The sequence below is a fragment of the Salminus brasiliensis genome, chromosome 1, assembly GCF_030463535.1.
Source record: "Salminus brasiliensis chromosome 1, fSalBra1.hap2, whole genome shotgun sequence".
Classification (NCBI taxonomy): Eukaryota; Metazoa; Chordata; class Actinopteri; order Characiformes; family Bryconidae; genus Salminus; species Salminus brasiliensis.
This window is the reverse complement of record NC_132878.1, coordinates 23,813,702-23,839,977: the sequence shown is the minus strand read 5'-3', so window position 1 is coordinate 23,839,977 and position 26,276 is coordinate 23,813,702. Positions and strand designations below refer to the sequence as shown.

At 38.8% G+C, this 26,276-nt stretch overlaps 1 protein-coding gene across 3 annotated transcripts in view; it reads right to left on the bottom strand.

Annotated features, from left to right (window-relative positions):
• Window positions 1-26,276, bottom strand: part of dab2ipb (DAB2 interacting protein b) — a 166,563-nt gene that overhangs the window by 100,700 nt on the left and 39,587 nt on the right. The window contains exon 1 of one of the 3 annotated variants that reach the window (XM_072674941.1): window positions 11,997-12,264. The exons of the other annotated variants lie outside the window; for them this stretch is intronic. Coding sequence (XP_072531042.1) covers window positions 11,997-12,120 — 124 coding nt within the window. The 5' untranslated portion in view covers window positions 12,121-12,264. Of the gene's footprint in view, window positions 1-11,996; window positions 12,265-26,276 lie in introns of those variants that run through there. 3 annotated transcript variants of the gene reach the window in all.

Genomic DNA, 26,276 nt, shown 5'->3' with positions numbered 1-26,276 from the left:
GTGTATTGAACCTACCACTCTGTAATCCATAAGACCAGGTACGCTATAGTAGTGTACCCCCCCCCCACCCCCTCTGGAACAATTATTGAGTCAGTAGAGCATTGGTTGACTTTTATGCACTCTTCACCTCAGCACTCTGTGGCCCTGCTCTGTATCTTCACGTGGTCTGATACTTTGTGGAGTTGCTGTGGTTCCTGCATGCTTTACTTTTCAATAATACCACTCACAGTCAATGATGGAATATCTAGGAGGGAAGAATTTTCATGAACTGACTTGTAGCAATGATGGCATCCCATTACAGCACCACGCTGGAATTCAATGAGAACCACTCATTCTTTTACTAATGTTTGTTAAAGCATGGCTAGGTGCTCGATTTTGTACACCTGGGGCAACGGGACTGAATGAAACACCTGAATTTAATGATTATGGTGTGTCTTTTTGTCCATATAATGCATGTGTTAGTTAGTATTCCATTACTTTTTAAGGACCCTTGACAGATGGGGGAGTGTATTATAAAACATTTATAATAATTTTATATTATAAAAGAACATCATACGGAACTAGACAAAGTGTATTGTGCTGTGGGCGTCCAGAATGCAGATTATTTACTTTTACAAGACAAGGACTTGGCTTAATCCCTGAATTTGAAACCCACCCATGATTAGTTTTCAGAAGTGTGTCAACATGTGAAATCAGATATACGCACAAGAAAAACACTAAAAATATATATTTGAATAATAATATAATGATACAATTCAGTGTTTTACATAAATGAACATTTCTAAAGGGGCAAAAAGTGGCTTAGACTCTTATATAAAATATAATAATAATACACTGGCTGACATCCAATCAACTCATGAGGTTATGCAGGCACTTGGTTGGACACTGGTTGTTGTTCACAGGTTCTTTAAAACAGGACTAACTGGTCCTTTTTAATAATATGCTATGATTCAATGGTCTAGAAGCCCTGATAGCCAGTCATACATTCATATAAAGAGCATAGTAATATATCCCATTACGCTTACAACAGCACACAGTCATATTGCGCTCCGGTAATGGAGATTACTGTGTGTATTTTCACAACCACTTGAACTTTTGTGTTTGTCAAGTGAGATGTTTTTCTTGTTGGGAATTCAGGAATTGTGTCACTACTCTGTTAACCTCTGCCGTGCATGTGTTATTTTCTCTGTGTAACAAGTGGTCTAGAATTTAGGGCAACTTTAAAAACATGTGTGAGTCATTTGAGTTCGAGTTCAGGCCATCAGCCTGGGATAACAGGAAGCAAGTTCACGATCATGAAAACGTCAGTAACTATTGTCATATTAAATCAGTACTGTAATAGAGTGAGCAAACAGTAACAGGTGAGCGTAATCATATAATAAATGAGAATGTTTGGGGATAAAATGAATCTCCAAGTTTTATAAATACCAGAAATCAGGAAATTTCTTTAAAACAAAAAATAGAAAATGTAATTTCCCCTGTTGCACCACAGCACTGCAAATACGAGAGGCTGCTGGGTCCTGTGCTGGCACGACCAGCCACAGAGCATCTATCCATGGGTCAGTGAAGTGTATGGGGCCATAGCTATAGACTAGTCAGAGTGTCCATGCTGACCCGGTTTTGGTGGGACATGGAGTAGCAACAGCATGTTATGGTCATAATAATTTGACTCATCACTATATATTTATACATATTTCCATGATACCAGAGCTGAAAACTCCAGAGCGTACTGTCCAATGTCCTTGCCCTCATTGTTGGTAGCCACTGTCATAACAGTTAATAAAAGCTGTGGGTTTGTGTTTATTAAAATACTACCTTATTATTTGAGAATTTAGGACATATGTACAACAGATAACGTCTTTGTTTCTTTAAAATGTGTCTGAAATTAAAAAAAAAAAAAAAAAACATGTTCTATGTGCTGCAGAAGCTACTTCAGTTCAGTTCCAGGTACGCTGGGAACAAATGAATAAAGACTGTGAGCAGAGGCAAACTGGCTGTGTTTCTCAAGGCTGATGTCATTGAAAATTCATTCCACTAGAATCAAACTCCTGTTTGATTCGAACCCCTGTGGTAGCAGAACACTCACATAATACAATACATAGGTTTCTGGTCTTTAGAAGAACAGCTGTCCTTGAAGTTCTTAGATGCTTTGAAGAAAGTCTACCAGGAAAGAGCGACTGTATCAAACAACATCAGACTGCAACAGACACTCGTCATGTCGAGCAGTTCCATGCAGGCAATGTTAGTTGAAGACTCATCAAAGTCGAAACAAAAGAGTAAAGCAACAATTCATTGTTTGAAACGTTATGAGATTTTTGCAACAAAACAGGCAGAATGGTTTTAATCAGTCGACTAACTCATCTTCTCCCCGCATGGATTGCTTGCACTGGATCTACTTCTATCTCTCCTAAGGTTTTTGTTATGATGAATGGCTTTTGGGGTACTCCGTTAACTAGATGCTCCATATTATGCAAATACAGCTCTTCTGTACGGTTGTCACTCAAAGGTCATTGAAACAAGCAATGTACTATTTTACTAATTATGAATCAAATGTAATGTTAAATCTGAATCAAAAACATGTTTGTGCCATTGTTGAATTAATAAACCATATATCTCACCATGTGGGAGAGACTTAAGGCATCGGGACTGACTTAAATATCACTTTGTAAAACAAACTATAACAAATGAACAGTCTGTGTGTCGAACAGTTTGTGAGAAGTCTGTAAGAGCAAAAAAAGAGCTAGCAACCCTCTCAGTTCTCCATTTATAGAAGACCAGCTGTAGCAGTGATGTCTTTACTTTATTTACAGGCACAAATCTTCAACTGAGCAGTTCAGCTCTCGTCTCTCTGTTCTGCAAAACACATCAGAAACATCAACATCAACAGCTTTTGCTTTTAGTAACGGAATTGAGGGATTTATTTTGTGAAAAATCATGTGATCTATTGATTTTGGACACTTCTGGCACTCAGAAACAACAGTGTTTGGCCGTGTCTGCCTGCACGTGTGTCTGTGTGTGTGAGAGGTCCCCTGCTCAACCCTCCTCTCTGAGGTGCTCTTGGGTAAACAGAGCAGGCTGCTGAAGGAGATATCTGATCCTAGTATGGGATCAGTGCATCTCCACTAAATAGACTGACAAAATGTCTGAGGTGTAGCACAATTACTTATATTTTAGGACACCATTTTATTTAACACAAAATATGTTTTTTACAGTGTATAATTAAGTTCTGTAGAAACGTATGGGTGTCAATGTAACTACTGTTTTTTAAATGTAACTACATGTAACTATTATTAAAAAACTACATTTATACAGTTATATGTATTCATTATACGTGTGTAAATACATCTAAATATTACATCAGTCACATTTACATTTTAAAAATGATCACTGTTAATCAAATCTTAAAATAAACTATTGGTTTATAGGCTTCATGTCAAGCCCTGGCCAACTTATTTTTATGTATTTATGTATTTAGCTTTATGTCTCAAATGATCCCACAGAGCTAAAAACACATTAAACCAAATGCCTAATCGTGGACAAACTAGACTGCACAATGTTTTGCTTTTTTGTACTGAGAGGTTTATTGTTTATTGCTTTATTGTCCTGTCTGTCCTTCTGTCCATTTCAATTAATCTCAATGGACAGTCATGTCCACAAAATGAAAGAATGTTGTGTTACCACCATTTTTAATAGACTTCGATAATAAATAATTAGACCTCACTCACAATAAGCGTATTAGTTACTTGCTAATTACTGCACTGTAAACTAAACTCCCCTCCATTTCTGCAATTTCCTCATTCTTTCTTTACTCTCTCTCAGCTCTCCTCTTTTGATCTTCACTCCTCTTTACTCTTAGGTCTTACTCTTTGTTTTGACTTTCTCAAGTCTCAGGTCTTGGCTACTGTAATCCATATTTATGCACTTCCCCAGCTCATCTAATATCTTTACATCTGTGCCAGAAGCACAGAAGAACTGTGCAGAAGAAGGGACACGCTTTCTCATGTGATCCACAGACGTATCACAGGACTTTGAGCTGCAATGTGCTGCAGTTTTCCAGAGTTTATGGGTAAAATGTAACAGCTAGGGCACGCTGCCAGGTCGGGCCAGACGTTTCCCATATACGACACTTCCTTCTTTCCCGACACTGAGTGACGCTCCATTTACAGGACTTTGAATCAGTGAAAAACGTACGCTGAGACAAACATCAACAGCACTCAAAGCATGTGAGCAGCCACTGCCGTCTATGGGTCATTAGATCTGTACAGCCCGTTCCCACGGGTAAGAGGTGCAAAGCAGTTGTCGATATTTTAATAATTGACAAAAACATAAAATATGATCATACACACATTCTAAATATAAAATGTTAATATTAATAATTATCATCATCATCATCATCATCATCATCACCACAATTAATAACAATTGGTTGGTAAAGTTGTACTAATGCTGTCAGTCTCAAATGGCTCCTTACTCACTATATAGTGCACTGCACAAGTCCCAAAGTAATGGCCTCTTCATTAAAACAATGCAAAATATACTATATGGACAAAAGTATTGGGACACCTGCTCATTGTTTCAAAGTCAAAGGGACTAGATGTGGAAAGCATTGCTGTGAGGATTTGCATTAGTGAGGTCAGGATGTGTGTGTGTGTGTGTGGGGGGGGGGGGTTATACTGCTCTAGCCCACGTATGGCATTAGGCAAGCTGTTTGTTTGCATTTGCACATGGGTGCAACCTAAAGAATGCATTCATTAGAAGGGGTGTCCACAAACATTCGGACATAGTGTAAGTCTAACTCACGTAATGTAGAATGTAGGGAGTACAGAGGCATATGGGATCCAGTCTGGGTTTAATACTACTTGAGGCAGATCTAAATAAAAGCAGGGCTGTCAGACAAGTAACACATTTATAAAGGTTGCAGTTTTACAGTAGATCATTCAGTAAATACCACAATTCTACAGTGAATTATAGTGGGAGGGGGGTTGTTAGGCCTAGCAACTTTTAGCATGCTAGGTATCTTACATTAATGATTCGCCTGTATTTCAAATAAAACCAACCAAAAAAAAAACAGTCCATTAGTTGTGCCCAAAACAGCACAACAGTTTTGGTGATTTGGCACATTAATGCAATGGTTGTGAGGCAGTCATAGGTGTGTTTGTATTTTATGCGCAGTCAAACAGGTTATAGAACTGGATTATTTGTTTTATAAAGATAGATTTAGACCAGTCCCAGAGAGCATGCTAACAACAGTAACTACTGTACAGTAACATACCTTGTATAGTATAGTGTATATTAACAAATAGATGATGAAATTATTTTATTTGGACAAATGCTAAATGTTATTATAAAAAACATCATACTCATACTTCAACATAGCTGTTTTATGTGGTACTGCTATTTTATTGTTATTTGTTCCAACTTGTTCCAAAAACACAGAAAAAAGCCTTAAGCTTTGCTACATATACTGTGTGTCATGATGTTACATTTTTGCCATATCGAACACGCTTACTTCCTGACATCCTCTAACTCTCCCAGCTCACCACTGGAAAATGTGTGATGTGTGAAAACAGAGATGAAAGCTGCAGACCCACAGCCGTCAGCAGCTGCTGTTTAAAGCTAAGCAGGACAGTCGTGAACATATTTGTCATCCCATCAGATCCTACTGAAACAAAGTGTCCCACAGTGCTCTGCTTATGGGCAAAAGCTGGGGTGGTGTAGCCTCCACAGACAACTGTGTACTTGTGCAGGCTACATACTGTATTACTAGCTGAGACTACTGCAGTCTTCAAGTCCTGCTGGTAATCTCGTACTTAGGAGATTTGCAAACATGCATGTCCATGTTGTACACACAAATGTACACAAACACACAATAGAATAGAGTGTTGCCAATTGAATAGGACTCTAGAGAAGATAAACATGAACCTATTGGCACCATGCCTGGGGTAGAGGGGTATAAATCCCCAGCATTGACCAGTGGAGCAGGGATGAGGTGGGGTGGTAGTGAATGCGGTTAAACCCTCACAGCAATGCTCCAAAGTCCAAGCTTTCCCTGAACAGTAAAGACAGTTACTAAATTGATTTTAATACCACTGATTTCAGAAGAAACAATGAATGTGCAGGTGTCCCAATACTTTTGTCTATATATTGTATAAACTGTAAAAGCTAAAGCTTCAGTTTTTGAAGATCTCAATAGCAGTGCATGGAATAGGCGTTTATTAAAAAAATATATTATATTATATAATAATAAAAAATATATATAATAATAATAATAATATATGTGTGTATGTGTGTGTGTATGTTGGTATATGAACAGGGCTTTATTCAGCTCAGGTGAGCTCATGTCTCCTTTCATTCTTCCCTGATTTGCATAACCAAATGCAGCCTGACGCCTTCCTCTGTTGGCCACCAACTGATAAGAGTTTTAGAGGCCTGCTGTTGTCTTTACCAGCACACAAACATAGCCCCAGATAACACTGTCCTAAAAATGTGTGTGTGTGAGAGTACAACACAATACTATCTTTTCAACAACATTTTGAACAAGATTCATAGGTTTTGTTTACAGGGAAAAAATAGAGAGCGATACACACACACACACACGCACACACACACACACACACACACACACACACACACATTCAAAAGACACAGCTCATCATCAAGAACAGTCAGCCCACTGGAAAAGTTTCTCTAATCTTTTCTTTTCTCACTCCATCAGCAGGCATTTCCATCGGACACCTCGATGGCACTGGGCCAAAACCAACAAACACACACAGACACACACACAGTCTAAAAGGCCGGTTCAGGAATTGTTTATTGCCATTGTGTACTACTGTATTCAAACCAGATAACCATCTCTCTCTCTCTCTCTCTCTCTCTCTTTACTGTCTACAGTTGGGTTGCTAGGCTTGAGGTCATTTTTGTCACTTCAGAGGCAGATGATATGATGACATGTTGTAGTTACCACAAATGATGTCATGACACACTCTGCTGAGCACTGGACAGGTATTGCCAGCTCTGGCACAACCGGAGATTTCCAGGGGGTATGAGGAAGTATGCAAAATAAAGCCGCTGCAGAAACAGGAAAAATGCACAATCCTGATTGGTTAATCATTTATCTCACTATAGCAGATGGTAGCTAAACAAACGAAGAGGCGTCATACACCTGACGGACACTGACCTGTAATGAACATCATTACAGCACAAAACCATGTAATATGACATAATAAGCTGTGCCTACAGGGCCTCCTACATAAGCCATAAATAATCATTTGTAACGCCCAAAATTTCAGGGGTTTATTGTGAATATATTGAGTTATAATGTATTATGACTTCTGATACCGATCTGATATTTTGTTACTTTAAAAACCAATGAGTTGTTTTTAAATTAATCACTTTACTTAAGATGACAATCTAAAAGTGGACTGTCACGCTCCAACTACTTAAACACAGCTTCTAAACCACAGGAAAACACACACCACACACCAGCTAACACTGCGTGTGTGCCTGCTGTTTCAGGAGAGACTTGTTAGGGGATAGGACTGCATTTGTTCTCTGATATCTGATCCGGAATTTTCCACTGATATCAGCCCGATACAGATATGATCATCTTCAATTGCTGCTAGAACACTGCTCACCTGCATGCTGCATAAAAAAAACAAGACATTTAAAGCATTTAGAGTCTGGTAACAACAACCAGGAAACAGACTGTCATATTAAAAGTGCACAGCATGACAGTGCTGATTGGACATTAGTACAGTATGCTGTTGATTTATTTTTTAGATTTTTTTTTAGTAGTAAGTTGCATTAAGAAGAATGCAACTGGCCCATATCATCACTGGCCCATATTTATCAAAAAAACTCATAGTAGGAACACTGGTCTGGGATCAGGTCTCATGTAGTTCCATGTTACATCTAGATCAGCATTCTTCTTATTACAGAAAGTTCATACAGATCATTGTTATTATTAGTTATTATTTTGGTGGGGTATTGTGTTTGCTCTGAATGTGGCAAACTTAAGAATTGGTGATTTGGGATTTGATACACTTCACATTACTTTCTTATGTCTTCATACTGAACCAATAGGGACATGGTTCAGAGCACACAGTCACGCAGATAACCCATGGTACTCGGTAAGCTATACACAAAGTGTCCATGCGATGAAGACTGAGGAGTGTGATGTGAAATGAAACCTTACGTTGTAAGCCAGTGAGCTGCAAGTAAAGTTTGTATTTACATTGTATTGTGGTATTGTATTGCTATGGTAACTGTAGTCATGGTAGTATGGTAACAGTCAGCGGACAATTTTAGGGTTAGTGTGTGGAGGAACTATACCACACTAAGTGCCTACACTAAACAACCTAGCATTTTGTGTGAACCTTGTGTAAGTTGTTACACACTCAAATATTAACCTGTAGTGTCATGCCTAACCTCCTACCTATCAAAAAGTAAGTAAAATTTAGCGAGCTTCCACATTCATATAGACTTTACCACATACACACATACACATTTGTGAAACAGTGCCTCTACATACAACTAAACACACCCCTGTGTGCCTTATAGACTTCAAACGTAACTTCAGACTCCAACACGTAATTAGCCACACTGGATGTTCTCTTTGAAATGGGCTTCCAAAGTCAACTTGTTTATGGATGCTAGGTGCTGCTCTCTATCATTTAGCCATAGTCCTGGTTGCCAAGGCTCAGCGTTGTCCCGTAAGAAACGAAATCTCTCTCAACCAACCCCAAATTATTGGCAGAAACAATGGAGCGAACTAGAGAAGAAGTAATATAATATGAGATTAGCGTTAGACTGGCCTACATAGAGCTTCAAGGTGACACTGCAGGAACAGATGCTTAGACGCAAGCACTTTGGTTATTTCAACAAATCAAAAGGGAGATTACAGACTGCCTTGGCAACCTTACCATACTTCAGCCTACGTATGTGTGGTGAGTGTGCATGCGTGAGAGTGTGTGCTTAGCTCAGTTTGAAAGTGACTGGGCTGTATATGAAGGGTTTGCATTGGAAAAGCTTGCTGATTCAGAATTAGAGGTTTTGAAGTTTCAGCATGTAAAATGACATTTGTTTGGATCATTTACATAACACTGTCATAATGTGCCATCATGTCATGGCAGTGTAGGGGATCATCGGGGGTAGGGGATCATTTTCCTATAGCAAGGTCATCTGCACATTTAGACAGCCATCATCCGGATATTTCTGCAGATTCGTTTAAGTACATAAAAACTTTGTCTTAAACATACAACTCCGCAATACACATTTGTTGAAGTCATAGAACTCACACTCCTGTAGTGGCATGCAATAAGTTTGGGCACCCCTGATCAAAATATCTGCTACTGTGAATAGTTAAGAGAGTAGAAGATGATCTCCAAGAGACAGCAGACCAAATATTTTTTAAGGTTCTAAGCAAGATTAGTGTATTACTCTTTGTATAATTTTAAAGTGAAAAGGAAAGAAGCAAAGACAGATCTCTCAGTTCTTACTCACACCTTAACTAGCCTGTGAAGGCTAGGGCCTGTTTATGGTCATAGTTAGAAAAAGGGCAGGTGCTTATTATATAAAAGTATATAAAGTTATATAAATACTCTTGACTCCTCCAACCTTATCCCAACAAACAAACGACATGGAATCCTTTAAACAGCTCCATAGCACTCTAAAAAAAAATAAATAATTGAAGCTGGAGAACACTGTAAAACATTGGTAAAGTATTTTCGGGTCGCTGTTTCTTCAGTTTGCAATGCAATTAAGAAATGGCAGTTAAAATGGAAGTGTAGAAATTATGGTCTGGAAAGCCAACCTTTTAGAGAAAACCACTTTTCTAGGATTTCTAGAAAAGCAAACAGATGCTGCACTGCTCTACTGTGCAGCAATACCTATAGAAATATGAACTTCATGGAAGAGGCACCTAAAGAAAACCTGTCCTGTGTCCTCACCAAACATTCAGTGTCTCAGGTATTTAAAGCAACATCTAAATAACTGAAAACAGTTAAACAGTTTAAAAAAAAAGGTTTTGAAAAAGCTTTTGGGTTTTGGGCACAAAAAGCAAATGCATGTTTGGAGAAAACAAAAACGCACATTGTCATACAGCACAGGGCTAAATCAATATAGACTGCAACACAATTTGGGATGTATTGGGAGGTATTCAGCAAAAGCAAACATCACACCGTCCATGAAAATGCTGACTATGAAAAGAGGATGGGTTCTACAACAGGATAATGAAGCTAAACACACCTTAAAATCCACAATGGACAACCCAGAGAGGCGGAAGCTGAAGGTCTTCAGTCCTCCAACCTCAACATGACTGAAACTCAGAGTCTCGTGCCATCATCCAGCGTTTTGAGGTCCATCCACCGACAGAACTACTTTTCTTTTGCAAGAAAAATCTCACCAAACAAGAGTCGAAAGATTCTTAGCTGACTACAAAAATGTTTACAAGCTGTGATACTTGACAAAAAGGGGTTAATATGCTCATGTTCACTACACTGCGTATTCATAGTTATTATACAAAGAATTTATCCTGCTTTTGTTGGTGTAACTCTCTCTGCTGTCCAGGGAAGCCTTACTACTTGATTTTGGAGCATTGCTATAAGGATTTGATTGTGTTCAGTGACCAGCGCATCAGTGAGGTCAGGATGTTGGATAATCACTTTACCCCCAACTCCCCAAATCGTCCCAAAAACACTGAATGGAGGACCATTATTCCAGGGAACACAGTTCCACTGCTCCACAGCTCAATGCCTGGGGGGGTATACCTCTTTATGTCTGGCATTTGGCACAAATAGGTTCATGTTTATCTGCTCTGCTGTTTATCTATTCTATTGGCAGACAAGCTGTGTGTGTGCCTGTTTGCACATCTGTGCCTCTTATTAAAGTAGCTGGATGCACTGGTGGTATCCACAAACATTTGGACACACAGTGTATTTCACAAACTTTTGCGTGCTCTGTATATTGATCATAATGATGTCAGTTAAACAGCATCATTATGAAAAGCATGTCTACAACTCACACTGGCAGCAAGCCAGACAAAAGTACAGCCTTCGCATGGCAGGGCTTAGTTTTATTCATTTAATTAACTATGTTTATATTGATTTGCTAGACATTTAAACCACTCATGGGGTTAGTTGTAACATTTGCACTCCTAACACATAGAACGCAGCTTAAATGAAACAGAATGTGCTGGAAAGAAAGTTTATGATTTCATTTGTAGCAGATATGGGAAGCCTATTCGTGTAAAAATTATTCGTAATCATGCTAAATGACTTTTCAGGTATTTAGCAAAAAACAGCCTACTCTCCCATACACACACACAACTGAGACATCTAACCCTTCTGCTTTGTCTTCTTCTGGACAAGCTAAGAGTCTAAAATCACTGAAATTCGCAACAACAAATACCTCAACAACAAATACCCCCCAAACACTGTACAGGTCAATTCAACTTTAGACCGTGCAGCTCACGGTCTGTGAAGTCTAATACTGAAGTCAGTTAGATGTCATAGGTCAACACAAAGTCAACATAAAAGAATAGACTGCCTGCATTTGAGAGGAGCTTCAGTGGACTCAACTCACACAATAGCAGAGTAACCCGAGTCCACTGACTTACAAAAAAAACTTAAAGCATCTGGTGGACTAGAGCAACAAAGTTGAGGAAATGCTGCACTGCCATTGTTAGAGTACTGCTCACAGAAGGACTGGGTGAATGTCTGAAGTAACAGCAGTATGTTAACTTACCCTGGAATGCATGAGCCGGTGCATCTGTGTTGTGCTGGTAAGTAATGCATGAAAAGCTTTTACATTAGATATTACTATGAATAAGCCATGGCTCAGAAACTCAAATACAGCTGCAGTTACGTTACAAATACTATAAAGTACTTACTGTAAGTAGTTTCTAGTAAATAAAAGTACTATGTAAAGGCATGGTATGGTGAGACATCTTCAAGATTATGTCTTCAAAAAAGTCAAGAAAACGTCAGAATAATGTTTACCCTTGCTGTTTGTAGGTCTACTTCTGCTTCTGGATCGGCTGCGCTGTCTCTGGAGCCTTGTCCTACCCAGTAGCCTGTAGTAATACCCGGGCCTTCCAGAACCTTTCCTGCTTACTCCTGACATTGTCCTCACCCACACGCATCCAACCTCACACCAGGATGTCACTTATTCCAGATCACACACAGTCAAGCTCCTTCAGTCCACATGCAAACATGCTGCTGCAACTGAAACCATTCAAAGCAAGAAGGCAGCTGGACAGTTCAGAACTTCAGAGAAGAGTCTTTTTTCATGATTAAATCCATTTGAACACTGAGGAAAAGTCCGGGTGGAACAAAAGTCTTTTCTTCCTTCACACTTTCTCGTAAGGTCTCTCTTCAGTCAGCAAACACACACGCTCCACGCTGTTCACAATCTGTGTGTGCAGGGAAGGTGGAGGTATGCCATTGAGTGCAGGGAAAGCAGTAGAACAAGACAAAGTTTTGAGCTAGCAGGAAAAGCAGGACTGGATTTCAGAGGAGTACGGAAGGAAGGAAGGAAACCAACCAAAGAGGACCCAGTGATTCAGTGGTGCATGAGAACCAGAGAAAATCACAATAAGTCAAACAACAATTCGAGTAGTCCTAGCGTCAAGAGATCTGTGACTCTGAGAAAAGAGGTCTCAAAAGATTTGAGTGATGCCATAGAAGAACTACCTTTGATATTCTCAAGAATCATGTTTGAAAAAGATGAAAAGGAAAACCCGTTTAAATGAATTTTAGGAGTTGCTCTCAGAATCTTCACATGATAATGATATACATTATGTAATTACATAACCATCTATTCTAAGTTTTTTGGGGAACCCACAGTGTGTCTTTCATGGTATTGGAAAAAGAGCTCTTCCTGGCACCTTTATCTTTAAGAGTGTAACTTCATTCATATTGTATAAAACTAATCTTTGACTTTTGCCTAGCAAACATAGTTTTTTATTATTTTCAATTACCACCCACTATGTAAAACTTCCTTTCTTTGTTTCTGCGAAAGCTCTTTTCACGTCATTTGACAGCTGAACACACTTATCAGGAGGCAATTCTGTCATTTTATCTAACTGGCGGCCACAAGGGCTGGCAGCCACCTAAGCGATGGGAGGGAGAGGGAGGTCCATTCTACCTTACTAATACCTTATAATACATGTTATTATTTCATATAAATTTGTGTATTTATTCTGTTGCATTTTTTATCAATTTAATTTCAGAAAGGTTTATGAAACCTTTACAGCGATGCTATTCACCCACCCTGAGACAAATATAAAGAAGGAGAAAAAGAAGTCAGCTTTGGAGTGGTGAGTAGTTTGGCTATTTGTGAATAATGAGTTCTTAATGATTAACACATGTAACAGACACCGAGCATTGTAGAAGGAGCTGGAATCAGAAACATGTGCACATGTTATGGCTTTGATCAGCTAACGGAGAGGAAGAAAGAAAACTGGTCAAATTCAAAAGTACTGAGGAAAACCAGTGCACCAACATATCCATTAAGTTTTACTCAAAATATCCAGTTTGTTTTCAGCAGGGCATTTTTTATTTTATTTATTTATTTATTTTAACATTTTCTCCCTTTTTGATGCTGCAATTATGCCCAATGCCCATACTGACCGTTATGACCACAGAGCCACTCTTGGCTGGACTTGGAGTGTACTCCAAATCTGTTATTTGCTATTTCTAACTCGATTATGACTGTAGTTCATGAAAGGCCATTAGAGCCCTTATATGTAGTCAAACTACGAGAATATGATGAAGTGATATGAAAGGTACAGTAACCTCCAGCATGGTCATTTTTATTCAAAAAGAAAGCCTGAGATTGCAAGGGCTGGGGTGTTTGGGAATGCAACACACTTTGCTGACTTTGTGTCCTTATACTTATGTACATTTAGGCTAAGCCATTTAGTCAGTGACCTGATGCATGAATGCTCTATTTATTTCATTTGTATTTGTACAACAAAAAAAACAAACAAAGAAAAATATATATTTTCACATAGCTTTGTTGTTCTAGTAGTGAAATGCATTGGTCCAGTTCCAGTGTGGATGGATTCCAGCCCATTGTTTGAATGTGTGCACCCATAAGGGGCCCAGACTAGTTTCTCCAGGCATGGCCCTTTGTAGCCAATCAGGAGTCAGCTGAGGGTGTGGGTCAAGCAGCTGGAGTACTGCTGAGCAGATGGACACAAAGAGACACAAATGTGCACACACAAACACTCCTTCTCTGTCTGTGTCTCTCTCTCTGATTTTCACACACACACACACACACACACACACACACACACACACACAGACTCACTTGTTTTTAAACCCGATCAGAACATGAGGTCATACACATGTTCCATTGGTATAATAGATATATTGTTGTTGTCATGCAAAAACTTTGAAACCACCAAAGTTTACAGAAGAAGGAAATAACCTATTAATGGAAGTCAGTATAAAAAAAATCTTATTCCAAGTCACTTTGGAGCATTTCTATTGGTCCATTTACCATGAAATTCTGACACAATGCAAAGAACACCTGCCAGATTCACCATGTGAAGGTACCCTAGGACTTTTATTTGAAGGCTACCTTTTTTAGGAATTTCATAGCACAAGCTTAAGCAGGGAATAAATTATTTAAAAACAAATACTTGTTAATAATATACTAATGCCAGTGCATGTTAAGTTCTTATGTAGGTAGCCTTCAAATAAAGCATGATTGAACATTCTAAACTTAATCCTAAACCTCAGACTAACCCTAACTTTAACCTCAATAGCTTTCTGATTTTTGCTCTTTCAGGTATAAACAATAGTGAATGAACAATAATGTTAGGTCCATATTGCTGACTAGAACATTCTTTTCTGAAAAACGTACTGAATCAAACTTACACACACCTACACACACATTGACACACATGGTGACATACACACACACACACAGATTTACCTAAAAACAAGAAATGGACATGGAAAGACAAAGAAAGCAGACAAACATGTTGCCAATGATGTCACTATGCACACAGCCCCAAGGGCAAAGCAGCAGTGTCTCAGTTTCTATGGACACAATACAGCACACGCCTCAGCACCTGTTGGGATGTGTGTGGGGTGTGTGTGTGTGTGTGTCTGTCTGCTTATGCCATTTGACTGTTTTGGAAAAGGTTCCACATAGAAGGAAAATACACCCACAGAATTTTACAGTATGATATTCACAAATGAAATAAATCAATAGATAAACAAATACATAATTATTATCATCATTATTGTTAACAATATTAATAATAATAATAATAATAATAATAATAATAAGTGTTTGTGTACCCTATGTTACAGACTGATTAATCTTAATATTCTGAAATATCTTCTGTTATTTTTTTTTTTCCAGACACACTTACACAGACACACTGGCTGTAAACCAGTTAAATGCAAAAAAAAAACAGACACAAGCACATGAATTGTGTACTAAGTTGTCTGAGTGAGTGTGTGTGTGATACCCTGTGGACCCATAATGACACATACTCGTTCTGTTCCTGGCTGAAATGGTTAAAGCTCACGTTGTATTTTGGGGTCACTTTCAGGGAGCAAGCTGAATCAGGGTCGTTTCCTGTTCTCAAGACTTTCCCTGCACTCAGACACTCTGGGGACTGACCTCATCTTAACAGCTTGTGTGTGTGAGGCTGTTTGTATGGGAAGTGGAGTGCCCCAGAAGTTTCCACAAGATAATTTGCCTCAGGAGTCTGGCCTACTCTCCCTGGAGCTGATATGGAACACATATGCACATACTTGAAGACAACACACATGTACAAAACACACACACACACACACACACACACACACACACACACAGAGAGAGAACAATAATTAAAGTGTCACAGAAGTTTATCTCTGCATGATATACACTACAATTTTTGTCAGTACTGAATACTATTTATTTCATAATTAATAATAACCTACAGCGCAGCTTAAATAAACGATAAACTAAACACCAGAAGGTATTGTAGCTGTTTTCAATATTTAAAATATATTGGAAACAATAAGCAATGTATAAACAATGAAATGTAATGATCTATTTACAAATATTTTCTATAGATTATGGGTCTGCATTCCCACGGGACCCCTTTATTAGCTAATTATCTGGGTTGTGTGGGGAAGTATATGTTTCAATAGCCCAGTAATTACTTTATGACAGCACACGGGGCAAATATATTACTATAATCAAATTAGCTTTACTTTATTGAAAAAAAAAGATTATTCTCTTTCATGAAACATATTGCAGAACTAAAACTAGCAATTAAAAAATAAACAAATAAAATATGTCAATTACATTTAAAATCGTAATGTCCACTGTGACATGAACTAATGCCAATAAATGTTAGTTTTGGTATTTTCAGTTCATGGACAGTGTAGAAATGTATTAATATTATATGTCTGACTTGATGACTAGTTTAGCACCATCTACAGTTATTTATTTTTTTAGTTCTTTTTTATTTATTTTATCTACCATTTTAGCATCACCAAAACAGCAACAACTATAATAATAATAATAATATTAATTAAGCATTAATATGTGTTTAAAACATAAAATAGTGATAAACACAGTGACCGTGCAAACAGCCAGCACTCTTGCCATTGGTTGGATACTACCAATAAGGCACAGAACCTTTTTTTTTTCTTCTTAAAGACAACATGTAAAGCACCATGCTGTGTATATTATATATACACATCCATTCTTTGTTCTTTGACATTCTAATTTAACATTGTTTTATACAATCAATACAAAAGGTATTAGGAAAGCACCAAGTTGTTTTTCTTACGCAATGATGGTCCTCTGAGCTTTACACAACCTTCAGAAGCAATAACACTACAACTATTATGAATGGCTAAATTTGATTAGAATAGCTGAGGCAGCCACTGACCCTCTCTAACCTTTCATTTACTGAAGGCCTGCAGCCGCTGAGGCTAGCATTTATGTTTTTAGCGTAGCAAGCTGGGCTGTGATATAAGACTATGAAGATAATGAGAGGCAATTTGAGGGCCACACTGCACACTCTGTGTGTTTATGTGTGTGTGGGGAAAGAGTAAAGCCAAAAGAAGTTGTGTGCAAGTGTGTACATGTGTGCATGTGTGAGGTGCTGTAGGGAACAATGCAGGCCTCCCTTTTGATCTTTGTATCTTTGTTCTCAGAGTCCAGTCCTAATTCACCCGCTGTCTCTGTCCATTTGGGTGTCGCCCCCCGCCCCCCTTCTAAACCAGTGTGTCTCTATGCCTTTACTTAAAAGTTCTTTGAATTCTCAGATAATAAGTACCAGCAATGTCTGAACAGAAGGTATAGCTCAGACTTGCCTGAATTGTGTTGCGTTTGGATTAGGAGACCTCTGTTATCTTATCTGTGAGCCATGAATGAATGAAAGGTTCCACATGAGCTACCCCTCTAAAAACAACAATGACAAAGATGAAATCAAGGAAGGCACAAGAACATGCAGTTCTTGAGCATAACAATCCATATCCCACACTTTGGTGGACATGCACAGTTGGACGTCATGGTCATATCTGTGTCAATGGTGTCTTTGAACTGTTCCTTTTTTCCTGGGGCAGAATGAATGGCCCTGTACATCATACATCTTAAAGTAAAAAAAAAAACAAACTGAAAACAAAAAACAAAACAAGAATAAGGTGCACAAATTAGAATATTTATTAATTAATTTATTTATTCATTGATTGATTGATTTATTCATTCATTCACTGATTCTGAAATTAAGGCCTTCTGGGTTTCGGTTCCAGTTGTTGCATAGAAGCTAAATGCTAATATTTAGTTCTGATTCTGGGCTTGACTAGCTGACCCATATCCAGAAATCTACATTACCAGTCAAAAGTTTTAGAACACCCACAATTCTTACGGTTTTTATTGATGTTTAAGAGCTTCACCTCCACAACATAACCTGAAATGGTACAGTGACTTAAAAGTAAGCAGGGAAAACAAAATTAAATTACATTTAAAAAAGGAGGTTGTACTTTGAAATGCATTGGTTAACACCTTCTATCTGCATCAATGGAAGTAAATTATGCTTTTAAATGGTTTCTTCAATTTTCAAATGTGCACATTTTTGGTTTGTATAAAAGCAGTGTTGAAACAGACTGTGTTACTATGCACTCTACTGCATTTAGAAAATTCTGCACGTTCGGCCTGATATCTTCACTTTAGATGCAGGTTTGACAAGTGGAGTGGCAGTAAGAAAGTCATTAGGGGTGTTCAAAAACTTTTGAGCCGCTGTGTAGGTGATCTACTTTGTGTATGTTCTTTTAAGCAGACCACAAATGTATTCTGGATTTATAGACTAGTAGCAGTACTTTAAATCTATTCTATTCTGTAGCTCACTGAAAAAAAAACAGCATAGTGATTTAAACCAAAAAAATGAAAGGAGGTAAAACACACACACACACACACACACACACACACACACACACACACACACACACACACACACACACACAGTAGCTGGATAGTGGCTTCTGTTGAGTCTCATAATTGACCTGGGCTGTAGAAGCGGAGAGAAAAAATAACAAGAATGATGTAGGTGAGGTACTTGAGCAATGAAAGAGGGAGAAAAGTCATGACAGAGCGGGGGGTGAGGGTTCAAAGTCAGAAACCAGGGACCAATAAAAGGGTGAGAGGTTGTATTAGTGGCAGACAGAGAGAGAGAGAGCGATTGAGCATTTACAGAAGAGCATTCTTCTTGCCCTCACTCTGTAATGAAAAACAGCAACTCAAGCATGCAACACACACACATGCACATACTTACACTTTGTTAGGTAGTTCCACAACAACACCTTTATGACCGTAGATAAATTCTAAACCTCACTGAACCCTAACTGAAAATAGCCAAAAGATCATTTTTTGGCTACTTTCTCTGGTAAAACTGCTAAATTGTTGATCTATCTGGTAAAACGTTGGTATCATATTTTACACACGCATACACATACAAATTTCTGTCACTCACAAACATACTGTACATACTTTTCAGAAATTATGAAAACACTAGATCGGGTAGACATTTCACAATGATTGGATCAGTAGAAATGCTAATAAATCACATATTTACAATGTTTATATATAATAACAGAAAACAGATATAAACAGTGTAAACAGATATGAGATTTAGTTCAAATCTTATTATAGCAACCTATTACTTTGGGCGGTTCTATCTGACCCAATATGGAGATGAGGACTAGACTGGACGCAGAGAGCTGATCTGAACCTGTGCAGATGTTTCACCTTAAACTAATCATTACCTTCTTCCACTCTGTAGTCTGGCTAAACTGGATCTACAAATGCAGTTCATTCTTCACAAGGGCACTGTGCACCCTGCATCATCTCTGCCAGGGAGCAGATGTGTATGGTTTCTATATTGAGAAATCAAAGGAAGCTTCTTTCATAAATCATTCACTGCATATGGTTATTACTGCAACACACCGCGCCTGGGGAACAGAGCCCAAATTCCTCTACTTTTGACTTCACCTCAGGGAATCGCAAACTGAATTACTGACGTTTTCATGGAATGTTTATTTAAGCCAGAGATAAAGCCGTTATTAATAGAACAATACACACACGTAAATAGTAGGTGTGTTCGCAGAAGTATGACAGACCATGCCAGCACTGGACACTCATCTTAAGGCTCATCTTCAGAACTCACTTAGAAACATCTGAAAGAGTCTGAACAGGCTGTGTGGGCATGCCACAGCTAACTGATCTAACCTTGCTATAAGTGTTAAAATCCTACCTATATGAATGTTTACAAATGATACTTTACATTTCATTATATGTCAGTGTAAATTGTCAAGCTGTATTTTCTCGCTATGCACAGTTGTTCCACACATTGAGGGTTGTAGGTTCCTGAAGGGAACACTCTTCAGTTACAGAACAGCTGAGAAACATGTTTTTTCTTGGGTACAGCCTATAGTTAGGAACACAGCAATCATTCACTATTAAAAAACTCAAATATCATATGTAAATATTCACTATCATTTAACCACACAAAGTCTTGATGATGTTTGTTAACAGTACTTTATAAAGGCTTGTATAGTTCTGTTTAGACTGATGCAATTTTGCACTTCTGTCTGTCTGTCTACGTAAATACTTGCAGAAACAGGGTGTGCTGCAGTGTACTCAGAAGGCCACTCGTCCAAATGGACACTTATTCACATTGTTAAAACCATAGGTAAAGGAATAGTTTGGAGATAATTCAAATTAACACCCCCCCCCAAAAAAAAAACAAAACAAACAAACCCAAATGTAGCTAACATCTTATGTGTTGCACTGGAGCTACGAGGCTAATATACAGTAGCTAACAAATAAGGGAAGCTCATATCCACCAACTAATATGATGCAAACTACTAGTCTAAAACACTGTGGTCTAACTGTGATCTCTGGAATGATGGTGCTCCATCCAATACTTTTGGGAAGGGAATCGGGTGGTGCCCATCCAACATCCTGACCAAATCCTCACAGCAATGCTCCAAAATCTAGCAGATCTAGTCAATCTAGAAGCCTTCACTGGACAGTGGAGACAGTTACTCAGGATAAACTCTTTGGAATCTCATTGATTTCGGAAGAAACAACGAATGAGCAAGTGTCAATACTTTTGTCTATACAGTGGAAGATGCAGCACTTTCCTATCTACAACAAAAAACATTAAATTGCTTTTACATATCGCCCCTATCTACTCGAATCCTCAATCAAACACCACTCTGCCACACTGCATAAATGCAATAGCACCAATAGAAATTACTTTGCTGGACAAAATCTCAATACATGTCCATGTAATGTAATATACTTTGTATATGTTCAGTCTCTTGCAAGATTTACATCGCAAAGTTTTATTACTTTACTGACTTGAAAAAAACATGGTTCTGCTCACAAACTTTCCTCAGGGTTACACTGGCACCGTCTTTCTTGAAGGACTTTTTAACATACTAGTTTAAAAAGGCTTTGGATAAAGTCACAATTTAAAGTGCTGCCACCGTGACCAGGCGATCGCTGTCTGAAATCCCGGTCATACTGGTAGCCATCGGCAGCCGGGGCCCTGACAGAGCACAGTTGGCCCCCTCCAGGGTGGGCAGACAGCACATTCTCCCCACATCATTGCAATACTCTCCGGTGCTGATGTCTGATGGGCAGAGTACACCATGCTTTCCTCCAAGTGTGTTGGTTTTCCAAAGCCGTAGCAACAGCGGCAGTTTGGAAAAAGAGGCGGTGGCAGACTGTGCATGTAACGGAGGAGACGCGTGTCGCTCTTCACACTTCCAGTGTTAGGAGCACTGCTTGTGATAGAGGGAGAATATGTATGGGTTGGGTAATTGGGGAGAAAATGGGGGAAAATCTTTTTTAAAAGGGAAGGGCAGAAGAAAGGGGTATGCTCTATTCTAGCCTTAGGCCCACTCAGTCTGGTACACCCACAGTAATATACACTCAGTGTAACAGAGATCAGTGGGTTTGGTGCGCCGGCAGATCAAACAGCATACCTAATTAGCAGAAAATGCTGGACTGCCAGATGTGCAATGATCCTGTAACCATACCGATTTCATTCACGTTTTTCAAAATTCGGCTTAACAAGGAGGAGTTAAAAGAGGGGGAGTTACTTTTGAGTGTGTGTTTGTCTTTACGTTTTTCCTCTCCTCAATTTTCCAATACTGATCAAGCCTCTTTAATTTGCCTCATCTACAAAGTTAGCAGTTTAGCCTCACACTGATTTTGATGCATTATGATTATTGTTTTTTTTCCAAACCTCTTTAAACAGAAGGCCCAGGAGCCTGTAGACATAAATGCACTCTGATCTGACTTCACAGTTTCGTTATGTCAGTTTCTAATGTGAAGGGTCTGGGTTTGATTATGGGGAGCTATTAGCAGATTAGCAGAGATCGCCTATAACTACTTACTTCTAGCAGAAGCATGTAGTTAATAAAAAGTCACTTAATAGCAAAAATGCCCACTTAAAAACACTGACAGCACTAACAGTAGGTAACTTGTGGTCTTCATGATAAAGGTAATTAGTGTAATATGCTTCAAGTGGCAAACCGCCAGGATGGGCTATAATTGCACCTTTGCACGACCTTTGAAAGCACAGAAGTATAGAGAAGGTTATTAAAAAAGCTTCACATGAGGTTCACAAGATGTCTAATTTAACCTTTCGTGATTGTTGGTACCTGTATTGGACAGCACCTTCTCCACCTGGTTAAGTATTGCCATCTTCTGGCAAGTCCAAGAACTACACACACAGGCACAAAAAGATAGAATTGCTCCTGCCAGTATTGAGCTTCAACCCAAAACCTGCCAGGCTGAAACACTAACTTGCTTTAAGTATCTGAATAGTATCTGGATCTACTTTGACTGGATTCTGTTTACACATATCACTAAAATGTCTCTTCAGTGTGTCCAGATTAGATCCGATTTTACATTCCCCACGTAAAAAAAAACATCAACAAGTACTTCATTGCTATTTTACTTCCTGTAAACAATGGTTTCTCATCAAAAATGTCCTTCATAGAGAGACTGTGAACAGTTACGGTGGCAGTTCTACAACTCAGTGGAACATTGGATGGTTCTCACATTCCTGTAATGGCAGTAAATAAGCACGAGTGCACACACAAACCAGAGATCGAAAGAGCAAGAAACTGAGTGAAAGAGGCCAAGACCAAGACAGAAAACAATTACTCATAGCATTTTTTCCCAACAGACATATCCACTTACCAGATGGAATCAAGACGCAGCCCGTTTACACTTGTGTTAAATGTGGACAGGATCTGTTTCAGACCAACTCTTAATCCAATTACAATTACACCTGCCTTATTCGTGCAATTAAAGTGAAACATGAACCAAATCTGTTCACCAAAAGTATGTATGAAAGCCCAGTGTAAACAGCCTTAGAACTTCAGTGTGATTGGGCAGGGCAGCTACACTTTTATAGACTGTACAGGCGGATATATGTAAACATGTGGTTGGTATCCATAAAAGGGCTGTATGTGCTGAGGAATGTATGTGGTGTAGGAATTTGTTTCCACACAATATTAAACATTTTAAGTTATGTGAATATTCCACTTTTCATGAAATACTGCCTTGATTTTAATCAGTTCAAGGTTGTACAAAGCTCAGCATTCAGTAAAACACACACACACACACACACACACACACACACACACACACGCGCACACACACACACACACACACAAGCCACCTGGCACTGTGCACTTCATTGAACATGCACACAAATACTCAAACTGCACACCAGTGAATAGTCCTCTGAAATCTGCTCAGCCTCTCTTTAAACATGTGCACCACTACCACTTTGTACACATGTTCAAGGCTATGATGAATGAGAAAAACACTGCACCGTCAATGCGAGAACCTTCTCTTTATGCTTACTCACAGTAGCAATCTCTAAAGTGTCAGCACTAATTACAGAGAACACATCAGACCCAGCAGTGCTGCATTTGAACACACATGGCTGGATAGCTGAATGCTGATATACTACACCTGAGAGATCAAAATGCAGCTCCTTCAGCCAACAAATCCACAGCTCAATCACCTTAGCCATGCCTGATGATGGAAACTCCCTCACCAGTTATTTTATTATACATATCTACCTTGTACATCTACTCACTGACCACTTTCCTAAAAACATTCAGAGGGGACTAGATTCACTGAGATATACCAGTGATAATTTAATTACCCCATCTCCCCATGTGTAACTAATTTCATCCCAATAGGACTGCATTCATCAAAACTCAACTCATCAAAGGAGATCACAGCTAAACAGAAAGAGACCATTTTTCTTTTCTTTTTTCTTTCGTTTTTACCCAACTGCCCTCCCCAATTATAGACAGCCAATTACACATCCCACTCGTTAGTACCCTCCTCAGTCACATGTAATGCTCCCAACACTGGGAGGGTGAGGAGGGACACATGCCTCTTTTTGAACTGCCGCCAATGCAACATCACTAGGCAACCAACAGGCTCAGAGGACAGTGCCAGGTACCTAGTTCTGATGCATTGCTAGCAGACACCTGTGCCGGCCAGCATCACACTAAAGTGATTGGGGGAGAGAGAGCGAGCCATCTACCCGACCAAAGACAGCAAGACCAATTGTGCTCTCTCAGGCTCCGGCTGAGGATGGCAGGCAGCATGCCCCATGATGCGAAACAGAGATCCACAGGTCATAGTGGTCATACCTTTGCCCTTACTTTAGTTATACATCAGCCTATGATTCATAATAACTTCATGGAACAGTTAAAGACGTTAAATTTCAGACACAAGGACCCCTGGCCTGGGTGATCCATTACAAAAGATGAGATCAGATCTTACATTCCTATATTTAAGACCAACATCCTTCACTCTGATGCCTAAAGCCACATTTGATCTTAATGTAAGGTGAAAATGAAAGTAGAAGATGACTGCAGTTCATTATAACTGACACATACATCATAATTCACTACTGTTGACCAGCTCAAAATTGTCCTTTATACCTAATTAAATCTATTTACCATGTTTAATGGCTGCTTCCACCTAGTGACCGCTATCATAGGCTGCATTTGAACTTGGTCAATTACATTAACTGGACATTGATTTTTGCTGACTTAAGGCCTGACATTTTTTCAGATTGAAATCAGCATTTTGTAACTCTAACATACCAGAAATCCACTGAGATTCAAAGCTAGTTACTTTAACCTGCTATGACATATCAACCCAGAACCTTGTCTGTAACAGTGTATAAGAGACTTTCTGATACCTAACATTCTGTCTGTTTATTTAGGTTTATGCTGGTTGTCATGAAAGTGAAATTTCTTATTTATTTAACCACCAGAGGGAGTAAAGTCACCAGCTGGAGCTTCACATCACTGTGTTGGGTTGGAGTATTAGAAGGGCAGCTTTAGCAACACTTCTTACTTGTTTTAGTTGTGTTACTGTCTTAGACTACAGCTCGACAAAACTCTTTTGAAATCAGTATTTGAGGAGTTTCACTACTACTTCTCAATTAAGTAAGAGTTCATAACATAAAACATACAAAATATTACAAAATATACTACCCTTCGGGTACATTTTGTAGATCTGTGTTATTCTTTGGTATGAACAGCACACATCTGCCTAGAACAATCATACTTTCCAATCTATTGTTCAAAGCTTATGTTAAAAACTATTGAAAGCCAAATGTGGTTAAACAACCTGAAAGGCAGCGCAACAAGATACAATGTGGCAAATTGCACTATTCCCAAGGTATGACTTCTGCCAGTCGAAATCTAAAGGCAAAATCAAGTGTTCAGGGTAATTTAATGGTTATTTAAGACAACAGGCTCAGGTATTAAAAACATTATGAAATGCTAGGCGCCCCCCAAACATTTTACAGACAGACAATGTTTTTCACACAGTAAAGCATGTTTACAATTCATTGTATTTCACCGACAGTGAATGCTTGTGTCAGTTGTTGGTGGTTTCGATGGGACCAAGCGGTCTAAATGTTCAATGGCTCTTTAACAGAACAAGATGATACAGAATATCACAAGATCTTTCTTCATCTCTTTTCATTAAGTGCCCTCAAAAAGTTCATTCTTCATGAGCAGCAGTCTATGCTGATGCAGTGAACCCAGGAAAAACAGAACGCTCCTTGATATCATCAATGTCTGAATTCCTTCTCTGGCCAACCTCCCCGAGGACTTTGTTACAGAAGACAGCAAGAGGCTTGCAGCTCCGTAGAGATACACAACTTTCTCACACATTTCTTATGCTCTCTTAACATTGCAGCGACAAATCTGTACAGCCTTACACACTTAAAAAACAAGATACCCTCATCCAACTCTTAGCTAACCCTCTCTTAACTACCTCCCATGTGTCAGCATGGAAAAAAGTGAAGACAGCACAGAGAGAGAGGACGCCTTGATCAAATATGAGGACTCAATATCAAATTTCTATAAGTACATATGATCACAGATATCAGTATTGTATTGTTATGAATTTTTTTTAAATGCATTCATTTAAAAATAGGGAAAACACATCGTTCTTTAAAACACTGTCTGTTTTTATTTAGTGGGTCAGGATTCTCAAATGTACCTCCCAAAAATGTAAAAGCACCATAAGCTCCCCTGATCAAAAATGAGTCACCTTGCTTGTTTGAGGTAGTAGTACCTTTAGGCTACTGTAGATGGCGGGGCTATGACTCCCTGCAGGGTGTGTGACAGGATGCAGATGTTAGCAAAAATGAGTGACTGCATTTGGGCATGCCAAAGACCCTAGTGTAATGG